Source organism: Poecilia reticulata, linkage group LG2, assembly GCF_000633615.1.
Source record: "Poecilia reticulata strain Guanapo linkage group LG2, Guppy_female_1.0+MT, whole genome shotgun sequence".
Taxonomy (NCBI): domain Eukaryota; kingdom Metazoa; phylum Chordata; class Actinopteri; order Cyprinodontiformes; family Poeciliidae; genus Poecilia; species Poecilia reticulata.
Genome location: NC_024332.1, coordinates 20,308,254 through 20,321,903, shown reverse-complemented (window position 1 = coordinate 20,321,903; position 13,650 = coordinate 20,308,254). Strand labels below are relative to the sequence as shown.

Here is a 13,650-nt window from a genome sequence, read left to right as displayed (position 1 = left end):
GGAAACATAATCCTGTATCTTACTGAAAAGTAACTTATAACTTTTGTCTTATTTCAGTGTATTAAGATATTTTTACTAGAAACTAGACCAACAATACTTGGTAGGACTTTTCTTTTTTGCAGCGTACATGTTTTTTGGATGAAGTTTACAGAGAAAACTAAGAATAACTAAAAAAAAGAGCAGTATTATGTGACAAACTCTTCAAATATGTTTACTGAGGCTTCCTTGATGAACCTGCTAGTCGACTTACTTAAAACAACTACAAGRTCAGTCAGTGGATTGGAATTTGAGATGTTGTTTTGATCTTATTGAGGATAATTGCCAAAAATGTGCTTTTGCTTTGAGGGTGACAATGTGTGACTTTGAAGAAAGACAAAGATGGATAACACCTAAATAAAAATCGAAAGTAAAGCCAGAAAAACACAATCAGAGCGCCAAGAAGGCAGACACTTTGAGAAAACCAGAAGGATGACAGGTTCAGCGAGTTGTAAAGACGTTTATGTTCCACGTCAACGCTGACAGACAGAAGCTGAGATGAGAATGGAAAGTTGAGTGAAGATAACAGCCAGTGACGTTTGTCTTTCAGGGTTCCTTCAAACTGTCAAAGAGATTACGACTTGATGGCGTTTGACCCTGACGGAGACAATGTTGAATGCAGATTTGGATCTGATTCACTGTATGAATGTAACCCTTGTGCTCCTCCGTCTATCCTAAACCTGTCATCAGTGAGTRAAACCTTCTGCCTCTCTGCAGGTTTATGCAGCATGAAATGCTTCCTGAGACTGAACCAATGTTTTTCTGTGCAGTCCTGCACTCTCTCCTTCAACAGAACCAATAGCACCAGTGAAGGTCAGTATGCAGTGCAGCTGGTGCTGGAGGATTTCCCAAAGCAAACAATTACATTGACCAATGTTCACGGGGTTCAAACAACCAAAACGACCAGTCAGGCCATCAGCAAAGTACCACTCCAGTTTGTTTTACATGGTAAGAGTTTCTATCTTAAACTCTCTGCAGTTTGGTCGGTACTGTGACTTTAAACAGGGAGGCGCCGATATGTCCGATACGTCCGATATGTCCGATACTGTGTGTGAAGTTGTGCTGTATTTATTAGAGGTGTGCCGATCGATCGGTCACCAATCATAATCGGCCGATTTTCGTGAAAAAGTGCATGATCGGTGATTAGCGATCATTGGCTCTTGTTGCCGATACCGATCACCTGCATCTCATTTCGCAGCCTGCCTGTGCAGCTGGTCTCCTCTTTCCTTCACACTGCGCAAACTCGCAGCAACAAATCCTAAGTAATGTGGAACTATAACGCACTGAGTGAATGGGGAAGTTTGCGTGTTGCAGCAGAAAATTGAAGCAGGTCAAAATGCATCAACACAATGAATCTAATACGACATAAAAACAATGCCACCCATGACAGAGTTTGGCTACATCGAGGCTCACTGCAGTAAAAAAGACATATGGAGGATCAGATAGCAGGTAAAGCAGCACACAGCTACAAACACTCACCTGGATTATTAGCATGACGGTCAGAAAGCTAAACAAATAACCCGCAAAATTATTTAAGTCTTCGAGCTGCGATGTAAGACACTGGTTCTGATCTCGCTGTTGAACTGCTGCTACGCAATACAGGTAGTAATATTTCACAGACGGAGCGCCACTTCTGCTCCTCCTGGTAGTGACTCTCACACCGAACCTCTGCTTAAAGCTGCAGCATCTAACCTAAAAAAATAAATTTTACATACGTATTAAAACTTTCGCTGTCCTAACATGAGACACATAATCTCTAAAAAAATAATCAATCTCCTCCCTGCTCTGCATAATTACTCCGCTCAGTCAGAAACAGCCAATCAGAACTAGCAGTAATCAGCTAGCCGCCATGCTATCAGGAAGTTTTCATTCAGTAACTCAGGATTGTTTATTGTAAGGGATCCTGTATTTGCCTTTGAATGTTAAGTTTTATACTTGAATTTTTTGGCAATGTTGAGAGGTTTTATTTTGACTCTTTACATTATTTAGCCTCTTCAGAGCCTCCATATGTTTTCAGTCTGTTAAAGATAGTTTTACCCATAGCAGTACAATTTGCACAATGCCWGTTTTGTTTAGTTTTCTTCTTGGAAAAAGTTATTAAAAACAAGTTTCTGTCTAAATTAAGGTGAACTCATGGTTCCTTTTTCCACATAATGTAACCGGTAGTGTTTATGATAACAATAATAATAATAATTATGTGATCGGTATCGGTGATCGATATCGGTGATTGGCCCTCATGGGTGATCAGTATCGGTATCGGCACATCTCTAGTATTTATAAATACTGCTGACCCTGATACCAGCATGATGGGAGCTTCATTTCCCACAAATGAGACACATAAAAAGAAARAGGATAAGACAAGTATGTACGCAGAGGAGCTGATAAAAACGGCAGAATGACTTTAACCAGCCGGGGAGAAGAGGAGGAGCTGAGCCAGCGGTATGGAGGCACTTCCMGGTGAACGAAGGTGACAAAAGATACGGCAGAGTGCAGATTATGTTCAGCAAAGAGGAGAAACAAAACCTCACACTTTCAACACCAGCAGTCTGATAAAACATTTGAGATAAAACATTTGAAGAACCAATTTGATGGGAAGTTCAAGGTGATCCTCCCAGTATATCACGATATTGATTTTAGGTCATATCACCTGCATTTTTGTTTTCTCTGTTTCTTTACAGTGGACCCTGTTGTACCATCCTGCACAGAAGGATTGTTTCTTCCAAAGTTTCTACCTCCAACTCCAGCAAACAGAGCCAAGATGTCCACCAGGGTGAACCAACCCCTGGAAATTAGCATCGCTGCCGAGGCTGCTAATGCTACGTGAGTGACAACCAAATAATCTCCTCCATTAAAAATGTGGTTTAACCTTAAATACTTCATGCACAATCCAGTTGTACCTTTTGTACAAATTATTTTACAAGTTATAAGTTTTAATATTACTAATGTCTATTTTGTAGAAGTTGAATATTAGCCCTCCAATTCAGTCTTTCATATGTGTAAAATATGCATCAACAGGCTCTGATGGTATATATTTGGCACATTTTATTGGTACTTTTGAAATAATTTTTTTCCTAGTGATAGCTTAGCCCTGTTTCTTTGAAAATGCCATCTGAAACTTCTCACTGCTTTGAATTTTTTTTAATCTTAAGTATTCAACCTGTCATTAGAATATCACAGGTCTATGTCATCAAGTAAAAAAAATTTACTTCAATTGTTTTCAATGAAATAAAGGTTAAATCAAGACAAAGGACCAAACAAAGTAGTTTGTTTTTGACAAACAATAACTTCATAAATGTGAATCAAAGGTTAGATATGACAGATAATATTGCTGTAATCATACGTTAACTTGTTGATGTCATTGTTCTATGAAATTTACATTTTCTTTTCTCTGTTGAAGAATCTCTGAGCTGCTGTTCAGCGGGCCGGCCAATGTGGTTAAGAATTCATCGGGATCTGGAAACTTCACTCTGAGTTGGACGCCATCAGTTAGTGAAGAAGGAGAGAGCCACCCCATCTGCTTCGTCGTCCAGGCAACGCTAAAGTGAATATCTTCTCATAACCCCAATATGTGAAATGTGATGTTAGATAAATACAGAAATTATTTTTTAGGATAAAACAGCCCATAAATTATTTAAATCTGAGCATCTTTTCTTTATAATAGTGAACAAAAAGAGCCGACTCCCGTCAAATAAGCAGGTTTCCACCTTTTTTCCCTTTCGGTGCTCAGCTCTCACTCTCAGTGGCTCCGCCATCCTCAGAACTGTGTTTTGATTGGTTGTTTGGCAATTTTTTTATTTTTCTCAAAAACAGGAAAGTATTTGAATGCCAACCTGCACTGAAGACATAGTTTAGTTACTGAACTTGGTTCTGTTTTGTTTGGTAGATTTCTGAAGAAAATCAACTAAAGCCACTTTTATCTGGAATCTCATTCTTTTGGTCATGATCCTTTGACCTCAGATCAGGGTCGGAACGTCGACATGCCAGTAAATCGCATTCGTTACTTTTTATCCATCCATCTCCTGCTTCATGTTCCCGCTAAGGCCAGCAAGATGAGATAAAACCTGACTGCTGGGCTCATAGCGCTCAAATCTTAACATAAACATTCCTGATCTGTGTGCCGTTGGCATTGTTTTATTTTTATCTTCAGCTTTTCTTCTGAATGACCCGGTGATAAGCCACTTATCATTATTATTTTTTAACACAACCCTTTTCATAAGCTAACTGTTGCACTTTAAGCTCATGCTACGTCAAATAACCAGTGCACAGTTTGAGAAAGTCTGGTTTCAAGCATGTTGAGACACAAGAAAGTGTGTTTTAATCTCTGGATAAAGGAACCAATAGTGTTAAAAAGTATTTTTTAACAAGCTAGGTGAAAGGCAGGCAGGTAAGCAGTGGGATAATGGAAAGGCAATGATCTGATCTGCAACAAACCAAAGGTTGTTTGTTCAATATATGCAGTTTGATTTGGTTCCCTGTTCCAATATTAACCCTCGATTGACTCAAATTCTCAAAATTTTCTAAGATCTACATTCAGCTTTTTGCAAGGAAGTGAACTATGATCTACACCAATCGATCAGCAAGATATAGGAGTTTGTTTTAAGTCAGTAATTTCTTATTATTAATGGACATTTTCTAGTTTCATTGGCAGCTTATTTCACTTATGTGGAAATTGCCTCGTTATAAGTAAATTTATCTGCCAGTAAAACTAGTACTTTTTCATCAAAATTAACTTAAACAATCTTCCATTTCTCACTTTTAACATAGTTTTGTCTTATTTCAAGTGTGCTAACATATTCCCACTACAGAAACAAGACTAAACTATTAGTAGACAGTTGCTTTATAAAAAGAAAAACCTTAAATGTTTTCTGTTGAATTGGCCAAATTTTATCATTCTTGACTTGTGGACGAACAAAATCCATTTATGGCCAAACAATCCATTTTGTTCGTCCATAAATGGCCCCTGGGCCTCACTTTGGACACCCCTGGCCTCCAGTTTATTGCATTGATTCTCTCTCTTCACAGTTCAGAGAAGTACCACTCTGAGCTTCGATGCGTCATTGTGCAGGTYGAGCTTGGTGAGTAAACTCCCTGATCTCATCTTGGTCAGTCAGTTCACTTTGTGATGAACCTGATAATTATGTTTATTAAACATGTGATCAAATCTCCACTTTCAACCTTTAGGGATGGTGGTTCGAGTCAACATGAAGGTTCTGACTTCATTGTCACAGGGAGGAATCGTCAACGAAGTCGTCCTGCAGAAGGTGAGTTTTTGTCTGAAAACTACAGAGTGTTGCTGGTTTTCCTTGTTTCTTGTCACTTGCAATAGGGGTGTCCAAACTGTGGCCCGGGGGCCGTTACTGGGCTGTGGGCTGACTTTTGTGTGGCCCAACAAACTGCAATTCAAAAATGATGCAAGTTTAATACATAGATGCAAATAACGTTTTTTTAAATGTACATTTAGGAGTATTTTTACTACGCTGTACTTTTACTTTTACTTGATTTATTTCATTATGAAGTATCTCTAGTCTTACTTGAGTAAAATTTCTGGATTTTCTTCCAACTGAATGAAAAACAAACATGTTTTAACCTAATATTCAGCAGACACAGACACACCTGCAGTTTTGTTAAAGTTTCATCAGTTTTTTATTAAAAGAAACTGATTTGGAAACATTTTCTTTTGCCAGATTTTGTTATTTTTTTTAGTTACTTATAAGAATTATTGTCATTTTCATCCTTAAAACACCAAAATTTCCACCTAACTTTATATTTTGGTCCGTCTGATGATGTAATTTTTAAATATTAAATAAAACTATCATTTTAAACTCAGGCCTCGAGTCGACTTTTCATCAAATACTTTTTACTTTTACTCGAGTATCAAACATCATGATCTTTGATGCACTTTGTGAAGAAATGAATTATAATATGTTAATCTCTTCATTTTCAAATTGAGTCCAACATCCATTGGGTCAATATTTGCTACATTTAATAAGTTCAATAAAATTTTCCTCAAATTATTTTGTGTTTAGTCTGGAAGCAAAAGCAAAAACGTTGTGAGTTTGAACAAAGTGACAGATTTGAGTTTTTTGAAGACAGATTTGTCATTTTCCAGGTTAAAGATGAGCTGGTGAGTCTGGGTCTGCCGTCCAACAGCTCTCTGCTTCTGCTGAAAAGCAGCAGTGCGCTGGCCAATGCAACAGCGGCCTCTGGTGTTTAATCATGGAAAGTGCAACGTGTCCACACAGGTAACTGTGATTTTATTTACTTTTTTATTTACATACATCTTCCAGCATATTTCCTTAAACTTTCTCTTTCTGATCTCATTTCAGGGGTTTTTACTGCTGCAGCTTTTATACGTTTCATCATTGGAGTGAATATATTTACTGATTTTATCCACAATTTATGCCTAACGTTTCGATCCATTTACTCAATATTTGTATTTTTTTTAGATTCTACTGAGGTTTCCGTATGTTTTTCTGCTTTTTGATAAAACATGCTGAATAGTTTTAGGAAGACACTCTTTGTAACTTAATAATCTCAATAAAATCAAACATTTTGACTATTTTCTGACTTTAATATTTCATAAGCATTCGTTTCCCTTTCTCTCAATGAACCAGATTATATGAAAAATATTAACTTTCTGTATATTTAAATGTATGAGGCAAGTCAACACGTCAAGTTGAGGCGGAGCAGATTAAAAGACATCGGTTTTATTTGGATTTTAACGAGCAGCATGTCAAGAAGAAAAAAGAAAATACACAGGTTCAAGATCGTAACATCATCTTAAAGCAAACGGAGTTCGTTTGTAAACTTGATCATCAAGAAACCACAAGATATCAAACTCAGTTTACACTCGAAACTAACCGCCGCAGGAGAAACAAACAAACAAACAAACAAACAAACGCTGACCTTTATTTAAAAAAAGACATTCTGTCAGCTTTAAAACTACTACTTCTTCTAAACTGCACAGTAAGTTGTTTCCCTCAGAGTTTTCAAAATAAAAGCTTAAAAACGTTTTTTTTTACTGGGTTTTAATGACAGCAGTTCTAGATCAGACACTTTTGGGTTTATTTAAATAAATAAAAAAAAACAAGTTTTATGAGCCAAAAGACTGTTTGAGTGGCGGCTAACTGTTAGCTTCTCTGTTTGTGCAGACGTCCCTTCAGTGCGCTTGTTTTGTTCACCTGTGTTGGTCGTTACACTGCAAAAACAAAAATGTCGCCTAGTGCAAACGTCTCAGTACAAATGAAATAAGACCAAACTTATAAGTACCTTTTCAGCAAGAAATATGAAATTGATTTAAGTTAATAATTCCTAAATATTGATGAGTTTTTCACTTATAACATGGGAAAATTGTATTGTTAAGTGAAATGGTCTCGTACTTAAAAAAATAAACTTACACTGCAAAAACAAACTCTTACCAAGTATTTTCCATTTAGTTTCTAGTTTAAAAATCTCAGCACACTTGGAATAAGACAAAACTAACTTATAAATAACTTTTCAGCAAGACATAGGAGCCTGTTTTAAGTAAAAACATTCCTTAAATCTTCAGGAAACGTAACAGCTCCACTGGCAGAATTTTCCCTCATTATAAGGAGAAATAATCTACCRGAACTTTTTCCATCAATATCAAGAAATTACTGACTTAAAACAAGTTCCTATATCTTGGAGAAAAGTTACCTGTAAAATAGTACATTTGAAATAAGACAAAACTAAGACATTGATACTTGGTAAGACTTTGAGTTTTTGCAGTGTAATGAAGAGAGGAATCAAAATGAAAAATAAATGGAGAAACAGATCAACTGCATTTATCACAACCAAGGAAACCAGCACCCTGATAAAACACACACACACACACACACACACACACGTACACAAAAACTGGAATGTTTTCAGGTGCTTCACTAAAATAAATTCAACTTCAAATAACAAAACTTTGATTTTTCTCTTCCCTTTCAAACCTTTTTACACAACAATAATGTTAGAAGTCATAATAAATATATCAGAGATTCATCGATGTTTTCCTTCATAATGAGTCGGTATAAAACATGAGCCTTCACACCCAGAACCAGAACCGGACCAGGATTTACCACAGCAGACAGAAGTTATGAGAAACCTTCAGAAAGCATCACCCAGTCCCAAAACTGGAAAATGAATGGAAACATACAAAATGTTCAGTTTTAAACCCGTTTCCAGTTAAATAATGTTCACTAGCTTTATGTTTTTTAAGTTTTGTTTCATTGTTGTTCAGAACAACTTAAACTGAGGAATTTATTCAGGTCCAGTTTAGTGATCCGACTCATTTTGATTCATATTTTAACCAAATGTCTGGTTTTACTCTGGCAGAAAGAAACTAATATGTAACATGAAACACGCCTTAAAAAACTTAACCTATAGTATAAATTTGAATCTCTGCAAGTTTCTCATAATTTCCTTCCAATATTTTCACCACATTTTTACACTGAGTGGTGCATTATTGGTGCAGTGATAAAATCAACATAATTCACTGAAAACATTTTTACAAATCATTTTATTTTTTCATTTAGCAGCTCTTTTTGTGATGCTTTATGTGAGAATAATTTAAAAGCCAATAAAGCACCTGTGTGTCTGAACCCAGGCTGGACACACGATTCAAAATAACTATAAACACATTTATATAAAAACACAAACGGGATGAAGTTGCCTTTGTTTTAAAACATTTTCAAAATTATCTATTTGAGTTTTTAGGTTCCCTTTGTGTGCTCTGCCACATTTTTCTAACATGATTACAAATATTGTCATATTTTAACAGGTTAAAACCTCCCAAATGTTGGCTAGCAACAACAGATACTGGCCTTCATCACTAAATGAAAAATGACTGAATAGCTAACTGAAGGCTAGCTACACTAGGCTAGTTTTACGCTAGGCAAAAAATTGCTCAACTGTATTAAATAAACCTGTTTAAACATAATATGCTATTTTTGCTAGGTTTCCATCTTTGGTTGGCTTATTTGTACTAATACATTTGAAATACTGGATATTTAAAAGCTGTTTAGGTAAATCAGTTAGCTGTAGCGCTAGCTAGAAATGCTAGCTGAGTTCTAAGACACTGATTAGCTTCTTTATGACATTTAAAACACAAACTATCTAATTCTCTACACCTAAATCTTTGGTTTAAGACAATAAATCTTAATAAAATTGGTATTAAGTTGGTAATGTTTTGTGAATCAGTTCAGCCTAAATTGAAGCTAAAACTGCAAGTTGCTAAAAAGAATTTGACAAAATATTTGTGTTGTAGTTTTAGTCAGATAAATTAACACTGTGAAACATTTTGTGGGAATCAGATTTAAAAAAAAGGGAAAAGTACAAATAAGGGCTGAAATGAGCAGAACCCTTAAAGGATGAACTGTTTTATCATAAATTAAGCAGAAATTCAAATGTATTTTGTGTGTGGAAAGGCAACTTCATCCCTTACATAAAAATAAACATTTATAATCAGTTAGAAATAATGTAAGTAATGGTTTCTTCAGTTGTGTAACAGAAAACAGAGAGTGAGTGTATTCTTATTGAGTGAGAGTCATAAAAAATAAAAATAAAAGTAGAAAACAAAGCTCTTCATTAACGTTGAATTGCACCTGTTTGTGTTTAGCATTAATGTAAATCTGTAAATATAACATAAACATCGACTTATCATGAAAATATTATTAAATCATTAAGACTTGACAGATTAATCAATTTACTTACACAAAATTAAACGACTAAAATACAAAATGATTCCCAATTCAACCTGCTAATTTTATGTATATTCAAACGTAAATCATTTTTTATCCACATTTACAGAAGTTTCCTGAGTTTCTGAACTTGTCAAATTTATCTATAGGGACCAAAAACCCTTGTGTCAAACAGCAGGGGGCGCTGCTGAGCAATGTAAATAAATAAAACAGCTAAATAAGTCAATCATGGCGATGAAACATAATTTTTCCGTTCACTGATGATGTCATAAAAAATGTAAAACAAGAAAGGAATTAAATTGATTGAGAAAAATGTTTTTCTTCTACCTTGATGCTGAAGTGAAATTTAGCACAAACTGTCTGGTGGCTGAAAAGAGAAATTAACTAATTTATGAAAACATGAAACTGAAATATTTAGGCTTGTTGGGAGTTTAAAGGTTTGCTGTTGGAAACAATCATACAGAAAAACAAACCAGGGACGGACCGACGGAGATTTATCATAAAAGATGATCATAAATTATTTAATCATGTAATAAATTTAAACAAACTCAATGATTCTGCATCCATTTGTACAGCTTATTGTTTTTCTACCAAAAACTGGACGATCAAAGTTTGCAATCTTGGATTTTAATCTCAACTGGTTGCTTTTTTTGAGGAACATTTTTGTTTACAGAAATGTCAGGAATCATTTTGTTTGTTTATTTATTTTGGATATTTAAAATGTCTTCCTATTCCAGTGTTAAAAGTTCATCAGAATTTAAAGTTTATTGATCTCGGCCAACGTGTTCTTGCATCATCATTGCCATTATTACCAATATATTACTGGAAAATTGTCTCAAAACAACGATAAAATCGTTTATCGTGAGAACTTTTGAGACAATTTATCGTCCAGAAAAGTTTTTTATTGTGACAGGAATACGGATCATCAGTATTTAGATTAGATTTATTGTTATTGGAAAGTGTTTTTAGCAGTGAAACAAGATTAATATTTAATACCAAATAGTAGTTTTTGTTGAGTAATTCATCATTTTCCCATTAATTTTTGCATTTTGTGACTTTTAAAGAGTAAAGTACTGAAATGTTAGTTAAAGTTTGAAACACTCGGTCCATCCCTGACGTACAAACTGCATGAGTTCTGCATGGTTACCGTGGAAACCAGGACAGCAGTCATTAAAAACGGATCGATTCTCCCGGTTTCCAGAGAAACGCTGCTATAAACAGACAGAGAAAGATCTGAGGACGAGCTGGTCGGAAAACTTCACGAGACGCTCAGAGCCGTTTTCGGTAAAAAGTGTTTGATAATAAGTCTGAAGCTGATCCGCTTCTTCAGGTCCTGCAGGGTAAAACCGCTAGGACTCAGTGCATCATCCATCCATCCATTCATCCATCCATTAATTCGTTCATCACGTGAATTAAAACACGCTCTGCTCAGTCATCCCTTCATTTTCACCTCTCAGCTGAAAGACCAGGCATCATTTTTAGGCAGCAAAGTCATTCCTTCGCACACAAACGTTCGCTCCTCCGCTCGCAGGCCAGAGGTCGGAGGTCAGAGGCCGGAGGTCAGACGTCGTAGTCGGGCAGGGCGGAGTAGCTGATTCCTCCGGCCGACGGCGGGCTTGTGTGGAGCGGCAGCAGCCAGCAGAAAACCGAACCTGGACGAAGCGGGAAGTTGGTGAGTCGGGAATGTTCTCAGGGAATCGAACGGGATTTACCGATTCTCGCCGAGTCGGGAAATAAACTCTTTAGTTCAAAACGCGATGAATTTGATTCAGAGAAAATTAAAGCTTGTCCCTCCTTCAAAATGAACATTTCAACGTGAAACGCAGCTAAACAGTTTTTGAGCTTCCAACATAATAAATGAGCCTCGTCGGAAAATGTGTCTTATTTACTGAATATGAAAGTAAATGTGAATATTAGAAGGAGATTATTCATTCAGTGTGGTGCCAACATTAATAATAACCAGGATGAGGAGAAGTTTAACGCCTCCTGTGTCGTTCACAGCAAGAGGAGGAGTTGCTAAGCAACGCATCATACAGTAAACCGTTTGAGGACGTTGAAGGTATTTCGTCTTTTTATGGTGATTAAAGTTCTGAACATTCTGCAACGAGCCATAATTTCCCTTTTCTGTGAAATATAAACATATTTCGGAGCGTTTCTGCCGCGACGCCATCTTGGTTGTCCATCCATCCATTTTCTTCCGCTTATCCGGGGTCGGGTCGCGGGGGCAGCAGCTTCAGAAGGGAGGCCCAGACTTCCCTCTCCCCAGCCACTTCTTCCAGCTCCTCTGGAGGAATCCCAAGGCGTTCCCAGGCCAGCCGAGAGACATAGTCCCTCCAGCGTGTCCTGGGTCTTCCCCGAGGCCTCCTCCCGGTGGGACGTGCCCGGAACACCTCACCAGGGAGGCGTCCAGGAGGCATCCTGACCAGATGCCCGAGCCTCAACTGGCTCCTCTCGACGTGGAGGAGCAGCGGCTCTACTCTGAGTCCCTCCCGGATGACCSWSMYTCTCTCTCTAAGGGAGAGCCCAGCCACCCTGCGGAGGAAACCCATTTCGGCCGCTTGTACCCGTGATCACGTTCTTTCAGTCATGACCCAAAGCTCATGACAATAGATGAGGGTTATCTTGGTTATCCTCCAAATGAAAATACGGAGCGCGTAGGAATTCGCCTCACGTTACGGGAGCCGATGAGCCGGATCGTTAGGCAAGCAGAGGGAAGCAGTTCTGGTGAAGACGGACGGAGACAGATGGAGATGGATGGAGACGGACAGAGACGGACGGAGACCCACCTCGACCGAAGACCTCCCTCAGCAGAGCCAGCCTGGGCTTGCGGGTGGCGGGCGGCTGCTGCTGCGGGGCGGCGGAGGACGGCGAGGAGGAGGAGGAGGAGCCGCGCTCTCTGATCATCAGCCGGTTCTTCATCTGCTCGATTGGCGTCTCATCAGTGATGATGGAGATCAGCTGAGGGGAGATTATTGATTATTCTGACCGTTAATCAAATAATTATCTTTTTATTTAAGCCTTTTATATAAAATGAAACACGTGCCTGAAAAGATGCAAATAAACAAATAATTCAATTATTTATTGAAATAAGAAATGAAACATTTTACTGTCTAATTTCTTTAGTGAAAACTTGATCATTTGTAGTAAAGGATTAAATAAATGCTTCAAACATCAACATTTATTTTATCTTTTTTATTTTTTTTTTTACAGAATTTGGACCAGGTGATGATTTTTAATTTATAACATACTGACAGACAAAACTGTTGTTTCTTAATTATTTCAAATTAAAAGCACCATTCAAGCATTTTCAAGTTCTCAAACGTTTCCAAACGTTAGAGACAAAAACAATACAACAGCTGCAATTAACCATCATTTTATACATTTTGTTACATGTTTTAAAAATTTTTAAATAATCTGCCAGTGGACCTAGTACTTATTTAATCAATATTCAACAATTAGTGACTTAAAACATGTGCCTATATGTTGGTGAAAAGTTGCTGTTAAGTGGAATATGATGCTTCCTAGAAACTGGACTTGGTTGTGTCTTTGGAGGTGAACGAGTCCAGGATCAGTTCAGAGGCCGTGAACAGAGTCGCTCCTACCTGGTCGTAGAAGATGACCATGACGAAAACCCCGAACAGCACCGACTCCACCAGCAGGATGAGGTAATGAGCTCTGACCCGGAGACAAGAGGAAACGGCATCAAAAGGAGGCTTCCACACCCAGAGGGGCGCCCCCTGCTGGCCACTCAACTCACACTATCAGATGTTTGCTGGGCGACTCCTCTCCCTCTTTGTCGGCGTCGCCTTCCCTCTCGTTCCGGATCCGCCACACCCAGGCCCACACCACCAGAACCATGGAGTACAGGCTGGCGACGCCTGCATGCGCACAAACCAAACACTCAGCC

The 13,650-nt window shown here is 37.7% G+C and overlaps 2 protein-coding genes across 2 annotated transcripts in view; one reads left to right on the top strand and one right to left on the bottom strand.

Annotated features, from left to right (window-relative positions):
* Window positions 1–6,597, top strand: part of LOC103480668 (uncharacterized) — an 8,297-nt gene extending 1,700 nt beyond the window's left edge. The window contains exons 4-11 of the mRNA XM_008435716.2: window positions 587–725; window positions 807–984; window positions 2,715–2,856; window positions 3,434–3,577; window positions 5,059–5,111; window positions 5,218–5,297; window positions 6,146–6,278; window positions 6,363–6,597. Coding sequence (XP_008433938.2) covers window positions 587–725; window positions 807–984; window positions 2,715–2,856; window positions 3,434–3,577; window positions 5,059–5,111; window positions 5,218–5,297; window positions 6,146–6,250 — 841 coding nt within the window. The 3' untranslated portion in view covers window positions 6,251–6,278; window positions 6,363–6,597. The remainder of the gene's footprint in view (window positions 1–586; window positions 726–806; window positions 985–2,714; window positions 2,857–3,433; window positions 3,578–5,058; window positions 5,112–5,217; window positions 5,298–6,145; window positions 6,279–6,362) is intronic.
* Window positions 6,598–11,170: 4,573 nt separating this feature from the next.
* LOC103480669 (palmitoyltransferase ZDHHC3) overlaps window positions 11,171–13,650 on the bottom strand; it is a 6,055-nt gene continuing 3,575 nt past the window's right edge. The window contains 4 exon segments of the mRNA XM_074186852.1: window positions 11,171–11,395; window positions 12,530–12,701; window positions 13,346–13,418; window positions 13,501–13,643. Of these exon segments, the coding sequence (XP_074042953.1) occupies window positions 11,304–11,395; window positions 12,530–12,701; window positions 13,346–13,418; window positions 13,501–13,643 (480 nt within the window). The 3' untranslated portion in view covers window positions 11,171–11,303.